The following is a 17739-nucleotide window of genomic DNA, read 5'->3' on the forward strand; positions in this document are numbered from 1 at the left end:
ACTCTATAATATTTTGGTACCTTCAACTGCTGAAGTAGGTTTAGCTGAGTAATATTTTGCAATGAAGCTCCTGGTGCATGTCATCGAAGCCAGGAACCTTCAAGCTATGGATCTGAATGGACTGAGTGATCCTTATGTGAAATTACAGCTAGGAAAACACCGAGCGAAAACTAAGGTGGTGAAAAAAAGTCTCAACCCTTTTTGGGATGAAGAGTTTAACCTTCAAGTGGGAGACCTTAGTGAGGAGCTCATAGTGAATGTTTTGGATGAAGATAAGTATTTCACTGATGATTTCTTGGGCCAAGTGAAGGTGTCACTGACCAAAGTATTGGATTCTGACAACTTATCGCTTGGGTTGACCTGGTATCAGTTGCAGCCCAAAGGCAAAAAGTTGAAGAGCAAAGATTGTGGTAATGTGTTTCCTTTCGATGCATACACAAAATTATTGGTTAATCTGTTAATGCAGCCGCTAGGGTTGTTTCAGCTAATGATTAGAGATGAAGATGATGCTATATCTAAATTCTTTACATCAGTACATGTTCGAACAAGCAAATTCTCTTATCAATAATCATGTTTAAATGTTTGTTTCCTCTCTATTTCATAATGACTTTTCCTTTTTTTCTCGTTGATGATTGCATGTATGATTTTACAAGTAATGTTCTTTGTGGTTTTATCCTGCAGGTGAAATTTGTCTCACTATTTCCTTGTATCAAAAAAACATTGAACAAACAGTGCGTTCCATTTCTGATGATCTCGTATCAAGCTATGATAGATCAAGTGAGTTAACCAAGGGAAGGAATTCAGTCTCTTCCAATGGCAACACAGAACAAGCTGATGTGTCAGAAACTAATGAAATGGACACTCTCAAGGAAGACAAACCAAATTCAGTTACTTTTGTGGGTCGAGTGTATCAGTTTTTTGGTGGGAAAAATTCTGGGACTATTTCTTCTTCCAGTAGGGATGTTAGCCCTGAAAAAGTTAAAGTCTCATCAGCAGATAAAATTTTAGAAGAGCATACTGTTGATGCAGACTCTGATATCCCATATGATGAATTATTGAAATGCATAATACCAAAGTTAGAAGGAGTTGATATGCCTGCAGGTTTGCCAGGTGGTATACTTGTTGACCAATCTTATTCTACTGCACCGGTTGATCTGAACTCGCTTCTCTTTTCACCAAGTTCAAGATTTTGGCAATCACTAGCTGACATTCAAGGAACAACTGGTTTTCAAGCTGGACCTTGGAGACTAGAAAATGGTGGAGAAACCTTGAAAAGAGTGGTCTTATACACAAAAGCTGCAACAAAGTTAGTGAAGGCTGTGTCAGCTACAGAAGAGCAGACTTATTTGAAGGCCGACGGGACAAATTTTGCTGTCCTGTTAAGTGTAAGCATACCTGATGTTCCTTTTGGTAGCTATTTCAGAACAGAAATTCTTTTCTGTATAATGCCAGGGCCTCACTTGCCATCTGAAGAACAATCATCACGTTTGGTAATATCATGGCGCATGAATTTTTTACAAAGCACGATGATGAAATCAATGATTGAAAATGGAGCAAGGCAAGGATTGAAGGATAGTTATAGTCAGTTTGTTGATTTACTATCACAGAATAGAAAACCTGTTGATCTAAAAGAAACTGCTATAAGCAAGGAGCAGATTTTAGCTTCTTTGCAAACTGAGCGGGAGTCTGACTGGAAATTGGCATCTCGATTCTTTGGGAACTTTACAGTCATATCTACTTTGGTTGCAATGTTGTATGTTCTCATTCACATTATTCTTGCAAATCCTAGTACAATCCAGGGACTTGAATTTCCTGGAATAGACCTGCCAGATTCAATTGGTGAAATTGTTGTTTGTGGAGTTCTTGTTCTACAAGGACAGCTTTTTCTAAAAGTGGTAGGACGCTACCTACAGGCCTTGAAGCAAAGAGGTAACAGTTTTGTGTATGGCCTAACATGAGTTTGCCCCAAGCTACTTGATTACTTTCAAAAAATATTTTTTGTTTCAAGTGTTTACTCATGGTAGACATTTCATGTAGTGAATTCAGTATGTAATATGCAGGTAGTGACCACGGTGTCAAAGCACAAGGGGATGGATGGTTATTAACTGTCGCTTTAATAGAATGTAGTAGCTTAGCAGCTGTGGACTCAACCGGATACTCTGATCCTTATGTTGTCTTTTCTTGCAATGGAAAAACTAAAACTAGCTCAATCAAGTTCCAAACACTAAATCCTCAATGGAACGGTAACTATTCATTTAATTTTTTGCACTGTTCTTTTTATACCACATGGTCAGAGCTTTATCATCTCATTATCATTAACAGCCATGCCAACCTTACATAATGCCAGCTAAATCTTCCTTGATTCCTTTTCAAATTGTGTTCTTAAGTGTTTTTCTTTAGTCGCTTTAAGTCAATGGTAGAGTTTAGCTTGAGTTTAAATAGGATAAGTTCCATATCCTATCACAGCAGAATTTTATTCCTCACGCACCTGCAATTGTATCCAGGCTTCATATCCCATATAATTTTTATTACGGGTATGGTACAGTTTTAGTATCCATAAAGTGGTGTTATAAAGGTTTTTAGTTAACGTCAACCAAATTAATAAGTATCTAGTTTTAGTATCTCATATGAATACTGTTACAGGTTTGGTACAGTTTCAATATTCATAAAGTGGTGTCATAAAGGTTGTTAGTTATCATCGACCCAATTAACAAGGAAATATTTCTGAACTCGTTTTACACATTGGAATTATGCTGCTACATCTGACCAATTTCTGTAGGAAATTTTTCCAGGATCAAATTAGGCGAATGACGGTTCCCACCTCTAGTAATCTTTACCATTTCCTCACAATCTTGTTTTAAATTTGTTACAAGATTTTTCACTAATGCAACTGCTGCATGGTCATTATACAGTCCCATGCATAGGATCAAGCAAAATGCACACTATTATCATGTCAATAATTGCTGTTGACTTTTAATGCAACCTTTGCCAAACTCTAATTGTATCTGCCTTAATTTTTCAGAAGTTTTTGAATTTGATGCTATGGATGATCCCCCATCTATGATGAATGTTGATGTTTTTGACTTTGATGGACCTTTCGATGAAGCAACATCTCTTGGTCACGCTGAAATTAACTTTGTAAAGTCTAACTTAGCAGACTTGGTGGATGTAAGGATTCCTCTTCAGGGGAATTTAGCACAGACATGTCAGTCTAAGTTACTTTTGCGGATTTTCTTAAACAATACACGAGGTAATGACATTGTCATGGAATACATAACTAAAATGGAGAAAGAGGTTGGGAAAAAGGTTAGTTCTGTCTTAAACAATACCTGAAGCTTTCCTTCTACTGGTTTGGACTTCAAATATAGTATACTCATGACATTTCTTGCACCTTTTTAACCTGTAGATAGTAGTACGGTCCCCTCAAACAAATTCTACCTTTCAAAAGCTCTTTGGTCTGCCGCCAGAAGAGTTTCTCATCAACGATTTTACCTGTCATCTGAAGCGCAGAATGCCTACACAGGTGTTTCTCTTATTTCTACTTGCTCACCAAGTCATTTTATTCAACCATTGATCTCTTGTTTAATTAGTGTAATATTTCATGTGCTCAAGATCTAATTTACATCTTATTAGCTGTGGCAATCATGATTATGTAAACCAGTGTAGACTTGTTTTATAATATAAAAAAAAAAAGGAATCATATGACCCAGTTATGAACATAGACATGCCATTCTACACGAGATATGTGCTATTTTTGTGAGGTGTGTGGTTAAGTAAGAGATACAAAAAAAAAAGGAAGCCCGGTGCACGAAGCTCCCGCTATGCGGGGTCCCGGGGAAGGATCCATTCTACACAGTCTTACCCTGCTTTCTGCAAAAGGCTATTTCCAGATGGTTAAGTAAGAGATATGTTTCTTATTTTTTTCAGGGTCGCATTTTTCTGTCTCCTAGAATAATTGGTTTCCACACAAACCTTTTTGGACACAAGACGAATTTTTTCTTTCTTTGGGAAGATATTGATGACATACAAGTGGTTCCTCCATCACTAGCAACTATGGGAAGTCCTTCTCTTTTAATCATCCTTCGCAAAGGTAGAGGCACAGATGCAAAGCATGGTGCTAAGGCAGTTGACCCAGATGGAAGACTTAGGTTCCACTTCCAGTCATTTGTTTCATTCAATGTTGCAAACAGGTAACTGCGGTAAAAAATTATATGTTGGGATTCTGTTCGTTGAAACTTATCTTAAATTTAAGATGATAGGAATCAAAATTGCCAACAGGACAATCATGGCCCTGTGGAAAGCAAGAGCCTTGAGCCCTGAACAGAAGATGCAGTTACTTGAAGAATCTGGAGCAAGGAATCTAAATAACGAAGAGAGTGGGTCTTTCTTAGGCTTAGAGGATGCTAAAATGTCAGATGTCTTCTCCTCTGCTATAGATCTCAATGTAAGTTAGTTCTTCCATTACCCTGTGCATGTTTGTTCTTACCAAACAGGAATCAGTAAAATAAACTTTGATGCATGATCAGAGTAATTCACTGATGGAGTTATTCAATGGAGGTCCTTTGGAAAAAAGTGTGATGGAAAAACTTGGTTGTGTTGATTATTCTCTTTCTCCGTGGGAAACCGTAAGAGCGGATGTGTACCAACGGCAAATTCACTACAAGTTTGACAAGAATTTGTCACGTTACGGAGGGGAAGTGACAAGCACCCAGCAAAAATCTCCTCTGCCTGATAAAAAAGGATGGCTGATTGAAGAGGTGATGGCTCTCCAAGGTGTTCTTCTCGGGGACTATTTCAATGTAAGCTTCATTTCTCCCAAAATCATATGGAATTGCGTTGTGGATAATATTGTAAAAAAATGTCTCACCGGCAACCTATTCTTCTCTGTCCTGCAGCTTCACTTCAGATATCAGATAGAGGATCTGTCCCCAAAACTGAGGGCATGCAATGTCATTGTATCATTAGGGATAGCTTGGCTGAAGAGCACCAGCCATCAAAAGAGGATAACAAAAAATGTTATATCAAATTCATCACTTCGACTAACGGACATGTTTACTCGAGTTGAGAATGAACTTCTACAAGCAAAATAGAATCGTTTAGCATAAAATCATCATTCTTTGGCGGGTTTTAGGAAGCTAAAGTGTGAGGTAAATCTTAGTCAATGTCAAGATTTGGAAAAATGCCAAACCATCTTCCGCCGCCCTAGTTTTGAACAAAAAAGGGTCATCGTTGTTTTAGTTTGTTCGGCATTGTATTTATTGTATCATATGTTATTTGATTTGATTTGGTGACACTATTTTTTGCACAAAAAATAGTGAATAATATATGTAGACATTAAAGATGTGATTACTGGAGATGAAGATCTCTATTGATGAATTATTGATCTTGCAAGTTTGTATTTTAGTTTTAGTTCAAACCAAATGATCCAATTGCACAAATTTGAAGCTGAATTTTCTGTGTTTGTTGGAGGAAATAATCCATGCTTGTTTTCACATAGGAGCATTCTAGGAGTGCTGCTATCAGTTGTGTAGTAGTAATACCTCGGAAGGCAGGCCATCTCGTGCTATTTTCGTATTTCTCGGAAGGTGATTTGACAGAATACGACGTGAAAATCATATCATTCGAATCAATATACAATTATAAAAAATAAATTGCCCGATCACGTAAAAAATTGGTAGGATATATATATAAAATAAATTAATTATATATAAATTTGCACTTACAGAATTAAATTGGCATAAATTATTTTTAAAAATAATAATTGACTTGTATATTTGTATCATATCGTGCTAACTGTTTTAGAAAGGCCGAAACATGCTGGTTCTGTGTTACCTACTTACGACTAATATTGCCGAAATAAAGAAAAAATAAATCAAAGAAAAGATTGGGAAAAAACTGCATATTCAGTTGGCAAGATTACAAAATCCTGAGATAATATTAAAAAAGAGTGCGGATGATCATGTTCCATGACCATCTAAGTTAAAGAATGTGTGCAACTTAAACTCCTTTATTTATTGATGAGCAGAAGCTTCTGAACTTTAAACCTACAACGGATAAAACACACATTCAAAAAACAATTGGACAAGGTTAAGGGCTTAGGTTTAACCACTTCATCTTTGATTGAATTCATCCCCCAAAAGAATCTGCATCAGGAAAAAAATTGTTTTGCTTGATTACGATCCGAAACTTAACCGTTAAAACCACTTAACCTCCAATGTTTTACATCTCATGATTGATTTGGGTAATCTTTGCCGGGCTTTTTGGATGCTATTAAAAGGTTGAGAGTCCAGGTGCAAGTTTCTTCTGCTTTATGTCGTCCCACAGCATCTGTATTGAAAAACAAGAAACAAAAATCATTCACGTCACTACTTGAAAAAAAAAATAAAAATAACCTGACTTCCTAGAGTTCATATTCCTCTATAGTGTATACAGGAAGGTTAATCAGACCAGTGATTAAGATGATGAGACAGGTGAGGAAGAGAAAAGGAATTTTCCTTTTTCTTTTGTCTACTTCAAAGAAGAAAAAATAAGACAAAATACACATGATCAAAGTAAACAAGAAACGGAAATAATTCATTCGTGTCACTACTTGAAAAAAGATTAACCTAACTTTCTAGCCTTCACTCTTTCCTCTCAGCTACCACACATCTTTAAAGGAGCAAAAAGTGGAGAAAGAAAACTCCAAATTGCTTCTTTCTTCTCCTTTTTGATCTTCTATCTAAGTAAATAAAAGAAATGACCGCTTTTCTTCTCACCTCAATTTGAGCTCCCTTCCTCTCAAGTAAACACAACATAAAAGGATGGATTACTCACTAGAATGCATATGTAAACTTCTCAGAAGGAAAGATTTAGATTAAAATTGGTTTGAACTGATATTGTGATGAGTTACACTTGCAACAAGTGTTGAAATGATGGTTGGGGTCTGTCTTCAGTACCACATTGGTCACAAGGTGCTGCAACCCAAATAAAATACATGCCTCATAGTTGTCCTTCCAGGTCACATGGAGTGTTGCAAGCTATTTAGTAGGTCACCAAGTAATCTATGCCAGGTACCCTCCTCTATTTGTTCTCACATTAGCATTAAAAAAGGAAAGACGCATGGATTAATGACATAGGGTCCATACATGCAGCAAAATACACCTAAGTGGTTAGTCATCTTGAGTAAACTCATCCAGAGGCGAGTGAAACTAAAATACCCACATGTTTAATTGATGAGCCAGGAATAAGCTGATCTAGGTGGGTCAAGCCTCTGAAAACCATATTTAGCCATCATAGATCATGGCCAATGGAAGCTGATGAGGACATTGCTTGTTTCAGAAGCAGAAAATTGTTGAGATGTCATTAAGGAAAAGTCTGGGGATGCCATTTTGAGTTGAAAGACTCTGGCCAAGGATGACAATTAACTTAATAAACCTAACTCATAACCCAAAATGCTCAAGGCCCAATTTAACTAAGCTAATTCATTCAACTAAGCTTTATAAAATCTTATTAGCCTACAACTAAATTTAGGTGTCACAACTTCTCAGTTAAAAGTTTGATTTTCTACCAAAAAACCTAAAAGTTCAACTTATATCAACCAATTAAACCTAAGGGGCCCAATCTAATCGTATAACAGCATGCTAACGACTAGATTTTCTACAACAATACATAAGATGGCATCGCACAGATGGAGATTTATCTAATTAACTTAATACACTCAATCATCTGTTGAAAATACTCACATCCAATTTCATACCCCCTCATTAACTTCACAATTTCTCATCTGAGTTAGAACTGAGGTGAATTTCTCATCTGAGTCTAAAGTGAGGTGTCACAACCTCTCTCTTCTCCTTTGACATGCGACCTTCCATTCTCTTCATAGACTCGAGCTTAACCTCGAAGAGCCAAAGGCCAGTAGGGTGTAACTGCCACAACAGCCAGAATTATAGTTCACCTCTCTGAAGGGATGGGTTGGTAGGGCCAAGACCCATGGAAATACCAGGATTGGATATTTGCTCTTAATTTCAACTAAAGAACAGCTGGAATTAAGTCATACCTTTTGTATCTTTTTCCAGATCCACATGGGCAGAGAGCATTTCTACTTATTTGCCCACTCTTTGCCAAATTAGACCTTCCAAGATCTAATGGTGTTGAGCCCATTAGTTTTTGTACCTACAAAAAGTGCAATATATTTATATTCTGCATCATGTACTTTCATTTCAACCAAACAAAAAATAGACAAGAGAAAATACAATTCTTTTGCCATTTATCATGAGCTGACAAGTTTGAGGGAGAAACCTTCACATAACATGTCCTTTCAGATATACAACACAACAAACCCAACGCATGAAGCTAATATTTCAATAAAATCCTAGTCCAACTGAAACCGCATGAGAGGAGAAATTATGTAATCCTTATTTGGATATGCCTGCATTAGCGAAGAATGTTTTTTCCATTCAAAGGAATGTACATAGATTTTGCAGAAGCTGCTTGATTAATCTCAGGATGGAAATATAAGTGAACAGCAAATGGATCCAAAATATGGAATACAGCAGCCAACAAAAATGAAATCTGATAATCATCCACAGCAATTCATTGAATTTTAGAAGTATTGCATAATTTTGAAGTACATGGTAGACTAAATCTCTAATTTTAGAAATTATGTTTCATACTATCCTCCGTTGTTTCTTTCAACTTGTTTATTTTTTTACATGAAAAAGGTTTAAGAGAGTGCACTTCCCAAAGATGGGATTTTCAAACTACTTGACAGCAAGTGGAGATCAAGCACTAGAAATGAAACAACACATCAAGCATACGAATGCACGCCAATTAAATCATGGATTGATCTGACACAATGGGTCTCATAATCTCATTATAAGATCTAGTTATAACATATAACTTGCTTGCTGATGCGTTGTAAAGAAGATATACACAACTTATGAGTGAACTATCATATAAATGCACAAGTCTGCTTGTTAGTAAAATCATTTTGGTTCCTCTGTTTAATGGCATTCTTCCTACAGCATTAAAATGGCTACAAAGCAATTACCTCACTAAAGCTCGTTGGCATAGGTTTTCCTTCCTCTTTCAATTTTTCAATCTTCTTTTGTGCCTCTTTAGCCCATGAGTATTTTGCTAAAACATGTTCAACATCAGCTATTGTGGCATTGCAATGTTTTGCTGCATCCTGTTTATGGCTGTTCTGCAAATTCTATAGAAGAAAACAAACTCCATTTGTACCAGAAACTAGGAGAAAATTTTAAGCGTTAGGTTAAATTTAAATTGTCCAAACTGATTGATCATAATTGACAGAGAAATAAGAAGAGTTAATATCATACATATATTGAACAAATGAAAGAATACAAATTAAAGCAAATGCATAAGATGATTATAGACATAATAGAAGTGCAGAAAAACCAATAACGTAGTAATCATTAGATCAAGAAAGAAGCAAACTATGATAAAGGAGAATGTTAATAGCTATCTGATAACCATCCAAAGTCCAAGATTTTTTATTTGTTCTAGAATTGTCACCTATGACACATGCTATTTTAAAATGAATCATCAAGTCGGCTTATATGTAATAATTTGAATAATACATGTGAATCAGCTAACTGTTGAACAAAAACCAGTTAGTCAACAAGGTTGTCCATTTCCAAGCACACTATTCTAGCACAATACTGAAGGTTACTGTCTCCTCGTGCATAGTATGAGTCCTGAACGCTTGGTCAAAAATAAGAGTTCATGATAATACTCATAACTTAATTTAAATCAGCATCATGCCAGACATGCCTGACTACTATTGATGTTATACTAATACATGAACACAAGTGAATTCCAACAAATTATGGTCATTAACAATTGGAGAAAACCCATCTTATCAGTGATTTTTAACATGAAATTCAGCAACAAGGAGGCGATCCAATTATTTGGGGCTATCTCACCATTCTGGATAATGTAAGATTGCTGGTAGTGATACACAGAACATCTATAAATTAGAGTTTTTGTTAGGTTTCTAATACCTCTCACACACCTTCTTAACAAGAAATTGAACAATCAAATAAAATCAGCATCAAACACCCCCTTCATAAGACATGAAATATTTAGATGATTGTTCTTCGCTTATCAACAGCATAAAAATTGGAAAACTTCAGCAAGTTTAAAGAGATAATGAAGTAGTTAATCATATCTTCAACTGTTCTATCAGATTTAAATAAGGCTGAATAGGAAATATCACTGATGTAATCAATTAGCAAGATTATCAATTCACAATAAGTTAAGATTGATTTGCATGAAATAGTTGAATCAGTTAGAAGTCTAAGGTGGCATTTGGTTTAAGGGTTTGGGAATGAGATAATGAATTTATTCTCAAACCTTATGTTTGATTGATGGGAATGAAATTAAAATTTTGGAATGAAATCCAAAACTTAGGTATTGATGAAACCCACCTCTTCCATTAGATTTTGATGAGAATGAGAATGAAAATTAAGTTTTGGACGAAAATACCCTTAATATATTTGTTCAATTTTTTTTTAATATCACTTTCTCTCTCTTTGTTCTCTTTCATCATGATTTCTCTCTCCTCATTCTATCATCACACTTTCTCTCTTATCATACTCTCTCTCTCTCTTAAATCTCTCGCAGCATACACTCTCTATCTTCATTTTTTTCTCATCACACTTTCTCTCTCTTCATTCTCTCTCATCACACATTTTCTCTTCTTCTTCCTCTTCCTCTCTCATCATGCCTTCTCTCCCACCACACTCTTTTTCCTTATTTTTTTCTGATCATACTTTCTCTCTCCTCAATCTCTCCCATCACTCTCTCTCTCCTCATTTTCTTTCATTATAATTTCTCTCTCTTCATTTTCTCCCATCACACTTTCTCTCTCCTCATCCTCTCTCCCATCACGATCCCGCAACCTTAACTGAGTTGATAAGTGGCAGATTGATTGCCACATGAAGTCTTAGGGTCGAATCTCAGGGTTGGCAGGGCATAAATCCCTGCAACCTGTATAAACTCACCGCACCTGCCACTTGCCTTCTCAATCACCGTGATTTACCTCCTCCATGTTGCTCCTTGGCGGGCGGGCGGGACGCGGGGGGCGAGCGTATTCATCTTTTTTTACTACATGCTCTCTCCTATCTAGGGATGGCAATTTTCCTGGCGGGTTCAGGGCTCCGCGGGGAAAACCCGAAATGGGGACGGGGATCCCTGATTTATTCGGGGATGGGGACGGGTTCGGGGATTTTTTTCGGGGATGGGGTGGGTTCGGGGCGGGTATAAGGATATTGTCCCCATCCCCGAACCCACCCCGAAAATAATAATAATAATAATAATAATAATAATAATATTATTATTATTATTATTATTATATTATTTTTAAAATTATTAATAATAATATTTATAATAATATTAATATTAATTTTTTAAAAAAATATTAATAATAAAATTATTGTTTATATTAATATTAATATTAATAGTAATAGTAAAATAATAATAATTTAAATTAATTTGGGGATGAAAGTGGAGATGGGGCCGAGGATGGGGATTTGATCCCTGATGGTTCGGATTCGGGGATTCCCTGAACCCGAAAAAGTGGGGATGGGGATGGCAAACCCGTCCCCGCCCGCCCCATTGTCATCCCTACTCCTATCACACTCTCTTTTTTCATTTTCTCTTATCACACTTTCCCTCTCTTCATTCTTTCCCATCACATTTTCTCTCTCATATTTTTCTCACATTCAACTTCTCTCACATCTAATTTTTTTTCTCCTCTAACGGTAAAAAAGAAAATTTTGATTTATTCTGATAGAAAATATTCAACTAACCAAATATTATTTTTAAGAGTGATATTCATGCTTATACTCATTGTCATTCCATAATACTATGATTCTCGTTCGCCAATTTATTTAATTAAAAACGCTAGCTTAAAGAAACCAGCAAAGCTCATCTTACCATTTTAAAATATGCAAGTCCTCATCTTCCCAACTCCAAAATCAATAAGTTAAGAGAAGAAAATAAACAAGCGTACAACAATCATTGTGCTTCTCTTACAACGACCACTGGAAAGGATTAAAATAAAAAAGGAAAGTGCAACATGAAGGATAACTAAAATCAAACCTCTCCCGAGGGATCGATGGCGCCGAGGTAACGAAGGATAGCGGAGTTCTTCTGGAACGCGCCAGACATGGTAGCCTCGCTGCATCGGCCTACCTCGAACTGCTTCAACGAGCCCAGTGTTTTCGCCTTTTCCATCTGATCAGCGAATTCTACAGAAACCGAATAAAATACCAGTCAACAGAGGGCTTAGGAACCGAAAACATCGAAGTTGCAACTAACCAGTGAGTGAGAAGTCGATCTTGGAAGCCGAAGAGTCAGGGGAGGGCTTTCCTGTGAAAGCGCTCTTGACCTTGTCGAACCACCCAAAACTCAGTCGGCGAGGGGCGGAGGAAGAGATAGACCGCTCAGAGAGGCGCGAGGAGAAGCGACGGAGGAGAGAAGCGCGGAGAAGAGAAGCCACGGTCTGAGACCGCCTCGCCATCGCCATCGACGGCCGTCGCAGTCGCTGTCACAATCTATTCCCGGAGAGGGGGAATCGGAATGGCAATAGCCGCCGAGGGTTGACGAAGGTTCTAATAGGGTTGCTGTTGTTCGGAGAAGGGTAGTTCAATCACGGGCGTAAAAATAATAGGGCAAATTTTTTTTAAAAAAAATGTGTTCTTAATTATCATTTTTCAAAGGCGTTCTTTATTTTCAAAACATTCTCTCGTATATTTCTTATTCTAAAAATATATTTATTTCAGTATTATTGTAGATTACAAGATTTTATATTAAAATATTTTTTATGAATCAAATTTATTCAAACTTAATTAAAATTATTTTCATATAATTTTAATTAAATTTAAATAAATTAACTAACTTTTATAAAAGTGCTCCATATATAATAATTTCATTTAAATTAAACTAAAAAAATACTAAATTAATGTACTTTAACATGTTGGAATATTATTTTACTTTTTTCAGATACATTTTCTATTTTTCCAATATATAATATGACACTTGCATAATATTTTATCATAATAAACTTTACGTGTAGGTTTTTTTTCAAAAAAAAAATAATTTAAATATAATAAATATTAGGCAAAAATTAAAACATCATCTCAAATGAAGAGAAACATTGGTATAATTAACCGGATTCATTTATACCCCTCTATACATTTGATTATCTTACTATATTTTTTTAAGAATATGTACCATAATTAATTTTGATAAAATTCAAAATAAAGTTAATATTAATATTTTTTCACATCTAAAATAATTTTAAAATTTATTAGTAATTTTCATAAACATATTAATTAAGGATGTATTAATTAAGGATCAAAAGTTCAAGACTGATATCTAAAGTTTAAAATTTAACTGCAGCACATTATTAAAAAAAATTCTCATAAATCAATTAAGAATTTAGAGTTTAAGATTCAGTTATGGTGTATTATTAGAAATTTTCTTATTAATTAATTAAAAATCTAGAGTTCTCTTTAGTCTCATATCTTAGAATTGACAACAATACAAGCAGAGAAACTTCTATAAATATCTTAAATCGACGATATTAAAAAATATATTTTTCTCAGTTTTTTTTTTACTAAGATCAAGTATGATATTAAATTAATTTTGTATAAGGAGAAGTTCATTACAGTAGCTTGCATTGAGATTCTTGAGCGTCACCCTAGCATTGCATTATTGCATGGGTCTGACGCACCCTTACCTAATTTATGGGTGACCTTTTGACCAAGATTAAGTATAGTATTTGTTCTTTTTAATCTTGATCCGGCGGTAAGAACGGGGGACCCCCTTTCTGGGAAGTCAACGCCACGTGAAAGTCAAAGGGTCGAACGACCGACCGAAGAAGGGGAGACCGGTCGGTCGAACGGGGTTCCATCGGAGTCCAAGGCACCCGGCGAGGAGTCAGGGTTCCGACGCTCGTTAAACGGGATTGTACGGCCGAGCGGGTGGCCCACTCGGCCAAAGGCATAAGATAGTAATGCTGCGAACAGTCTCCACAGAGCACACTGCCGGGAATATCCTAAGTGGACCAGCACGTGTGACCAGCCGGACGCAAGGGGACTGCCGATCGGCCGGACACTCGGCATGGAGTAAGAAGAGAACAGGACCAGGAAACATCCTCTGACAGTGGATATGGCCAACAAGCGAACCATACACAGGATCTTATGACAGGGTTCCCTTGTCACATCATAGACGTGTTCGGACTGTAGTAGTATGGTGTCAGGTAAGCTTGTCTGACAAGCACATACCGAGATATGGGCTAGGGATACATATTTGCCTCGGTAGGTGTGGGCACCTTCACAGCTCTATATAAGGAGCCTTATACTTTGTCGGAGGTACGCATTCTACGATTTTTGGAGCCACTACTTTGTTGTCTGCTTACCTGACTTGAGCGTCGGAGGGTCGTCGCCGGGAACTCCTTCTCGGCCCGACTTCTTTGCAGGTTCGCCGGAGCGCCATACGACCGGTCGGAGATCCACGTCATCAACAAGGAGAGCCACGTGCCCAGCGTCCATTGATTCAGCGATTCAGACAGGATCAATTTGGCGCCGTCTGTGGGAACGCTCCTGCATCCGATCGGAAGCAATGGACGAAGCTGGACGACAACACTCGGTGATGCTCTCGACAGAAGAACTAGACGCTCTGATTGAAACACGAGCAACTAAGCTTGTGGAATAAAGGCAGAAGTCGCAGGCCGAGCGGATTGAGCAGCAAGCAACATCAGCATCAGGAGGCCGAGCGGAAGCACCGCAGGCCACGGTTCCATTTCATCGGGCCCTATTTCGCACTCCTCCTGAAGCCGCAACAGTTAATCGTGATCGAGGATCTTCATCAGATGAAGTACCAAGACGAGATAGCAGAAAAGGCAAGGCTCCCCGAGCGGACGCCTAGCCCGAACGGATCAACCGTCAATTCTCAGAGGCTATTCTACGAGACCCTTCTGCCAAAGCACTATGTGCCTCCGGCGATCGGTGAATACAATGGAACCACCGACCCGGACGATCATTTGGGTAAGTTCGATAACATAGCTACTCTTCATCAATACACAGATGGAGTGAAGTGTCGAGTTTTTCTTACCACCCTCTCGGGATCGGCTCAACGGTGGTTTCGGAGGTTGCCAGACGGATCCATCACAAGTTTTAAAGACTTACGAACGGCTTTCCTCCACCACTTCGCAAGCAGTCGGCGCTATCAAAAGATTAGTGTCAGCCTGTTTGCCATCAAACAAGAAGCCCGCGAATTGCTCCGAGCCTATATCCAGCGGTTCAACAGGGTGGCCATGGATATTCCTACGGCCACCTCGGAGACCATGATGAATGCCTTCACACAAGGCCTCGTGGATGGGGATTTCTTCCGATCGCTCATTCGGAAGCCGCCCCGAGACTACGACCATATGCTACACCGAGACAACGAATACATCAACGTGGAGGAAGCCCAAGCGGCCCGAAGAAAGGAAACTCCAACCGAGCGGGCTCCTCCTGTCGAGCGGAAGCCACACACTGCTCATCAGCCGCCTAGAGGACCGAGGGCCGAAGCAATCCGCTCTCCCTATGCTAGGTCCCATGTGCAAGAGGTAGCTGCAGAATGGCCCAGACCGAAGAAAAAGGTATGGACCCCTATGTTTTGCTCATTTCACCGGACGGACACGCACAACACAAGAGATTGTCGGAGTCTTCCATTGATCGCTCATCCCGTTCCCCGGAGTGGCGGTCGTCGATCGCCATCATCCGACAGGCGACAGAGAACTCATGAAGCCGAACGGACGATACCCGATCGTCGACAAAGACAGACTCCCGAGCAGCATCATACTCCCAGGCGTGAGAATCTCCGGATGTCTAGGGAGCGGTCCCGACCGTCCGCTCGGGAAGAAGAAAATAGAAGTAACACCTCCCGAGGCGAAATCAACATTATAGCTGGCGGGCTGACCGGAGGCGACTCTAACCGAGCAAGGAAGGCGAGCGTCCGGCAACTCCAGATCCATGCGGTCGGCTGCAGCCAGGAACGGGCGAGCGGACCCGAAATTAGTTTCGGGCCCAAAGACTTGGAGGGAGTCGAAGTGCCACACGACGATGCTCTTGTCATCAAAGCGGTAATAGCCAATTACACTATTCACCGTGTTTTTATCGACACAGGAAGCTCCGTCAATATCATATTCAAAAAGGCCTTCGATCAACTACAAATTGATCGAGCCGAGCTACTGCCCATGACCACCCCTCTCTACGGGTTTACGGGCAATGAAGTTCAGCCGGTCGGACAGATCCGGCTGGCCATTTCGCTGGGAGAGGAGCCGCTCAGAAGGACGCGGACTGCAAACTTCGTTGTGGTGGACTCTCCATCGGCGTACAATGTCATATTGGGACGACCGGCTCTCAGTGAATTCCGAGCAGCCGTCTCCACCTTCCACCAGAAAATCAAGTTTCCGGTTGAAGACAAAGTAGGAGAAGTACGAGGAGATCAACTAGCGGCTCAGCGATGCTACGTCGAGATGGTCCGAGCAGAAGCCAATTCCGCTCGGAAGACACCACGGATCGAGGTGAACGCTATAACTGAAAAACCTCCCTCTTTGGTTTATGAAGAAAAAGAGGAAGTGCAGATTCACCCGACCCGATCGGAGGCCACAACGTTCATTGCGACCGATCTGGAGACAAGCCAGAAAGAGGAAGTGATCAAGTGCCTGCAGAGAAACCGTGATGTCTTCGTCTGGTCAACACATGAGCTGCTCGGAATCTCACCGAGTATAGCATAGCATGAGCTCCACGTCCGACCGGACGCTCGGCCAGTGAAGCAGAGAAAGAGGGACTTCAGCGCCGAACAAAATGCAATCATCCGAGCGGAGGTCGAGAAACTCCTGGAGGCCGGCCACATACGCGAGGTCCAGTTCCCAAGCTGGTTGGCGAACGTTGTACTAGTCTCCAAGCCGGGCAACAAATGGAGAGTGTGCATCGATTTCCGGGATCTTAACAAGGCATGCCCAAAAGATTTTTATCCTCTGCCCCGGATCGATCAATTGGTGGACTCCACGGCCGGCTGCGAGTTGATATGCATGCTCGACGCATATCAAGGCTACCATCAAGTGCCGCTCGCCCGAGAAAATCAAGAAAAAGTCAGCTTCGTTACAGCCGACGACACCTATTGCTATAATGTGATGCAGTTCGGACTGAAGAACGCGGGAGCCACTTATCAGCGCTTGATGAACAAAGTGTTCAAAGAGCAGATCGGGCGAAATCTGGAAGTATACGTGGACGACATTCTCATCAAGTCCGCCCGAGCGGCCGATCTCTTTGAAGACATGGAAGAGACTTTCCGAACGCTGCGGAAGTATGGAGTTAAGCTGAACCCTCAGAAGTGCCTGTTCGGAGCAAAAGGTGGGCATTTTTTGGATACATAGTGACCGAGCGGGGCATCGAGGCAAATCCCAGCAAAGTAAAAGCATTACAAGATATGCCGCCCCCAAGAAATATGAGGGAAGTGCAGCGCTTGACCGGTCGGATAACTGCTCTGTCCAGATTCATCTCCAAGACCGCCGACCGGAGCCTACCTTTTTTCAAAATCTTGCGCAAGGCCACTAAGTTTCACTGGGATGAAGAATGCGATCGGGCGTTCAAAGATCTGAAGACGTACTTGAACTCTCTACCTGTGCTAGCCAAGCCGACTGTGGGTGAGCCACTTTGTATCTATTTATCTTCAACTGAGCAA

General features: G+C 39.5%; 2 protein-coding genes and 1 pseudogene across 4 annotated transcripts; 2 read left to right on the forward strand and 1 right to left on the reverse strand.

The window, feature by feature from the left end:
* Positions 1-17: 17 nt before the first annotated feature.
* On the forward strand, positions 18-5379 carry LOC122012689 (C2 and GRAM domain-containing protein At1g03370-like). The gene is made up of 9 exons (XM_042569305.1): positions 18-410; positions 682-1929; positions 2061-2243; positions 3023-3306; positions 3407-3523; positions 3928-4190; positions 4279-4444; positions 4527-4799; positions 4896-5379. Exons 1-9 carry the CDS (start codon positions 62-64, stop codon positions 5088-5090), a joined length of 3078 nt encoding a protein of 1025 aa, XP_042425239.1. The 5' UTR covers positions 18-61; the 3' UTR covers positions 5091-5379.
* Positions 5380-6148: 769 nt separating this feature from the next.
* LOC122012690 (protein translocase subunit SecA-like) lies at positions 6149-12658 on the reverse strand. 3 transcript variants are annotated; one of them, XR_006120293.1, is made up of 6 exons: positions 12322-12658; positions 12103-12251; positions 9029-9190; positions 8036-8151; positions 7736-7904; positions 6149-6327 (listed from the first exon to the last, which is right to left on the reverse strand). XR_006120293.1 is itself a non-coding variant. In XM_042569306.1 (5 exons), exons 1-5 carry the CDS (start codon positions 12527-12529, stop codon positions 6309-6311), a joined length of 654 nt encoding a protein of 217 aa, XP_042425240.1. In that variant the 5' UTR covers positions 12530-12657; the 3' UTR covers positions 6149-6308. The 3 variants fall into 3 exon arrangements, 1 of the variants encoding a protein (XP_042425240.1); XR_006120292.1 differs by having other exon boundaries at positions 7722-7904; XM_042569306.1 differs by lacking the exon at positions 7736-7904 and having other exon boundaries at positions 12322-12657.
* Positions 12659-13597: 939 nt separating this feature from the next.
* On the forward strand, positions 13598-13743 carry LOC122013064 (annotated as a pseudogene).
* The last annotated feature ends 3996 nt before the right edge of the window (positions 13744-17739 follow it).

The sequence above is a fragment of the Zingiber officinale genome, chromosome 8A (assembly GCF_018446385.1).
Source record: "Zingiber officinale cultivar Zhangliang chromosome 8A, Zo_v1.1, whole genome shotgun sequence".
NCBI lineage: Eukaryota > Viridiplantae > Streptophyta > Magnoliopsida > Zingiberales > Zingiberaceae > Zingiber > Zingiber officinale.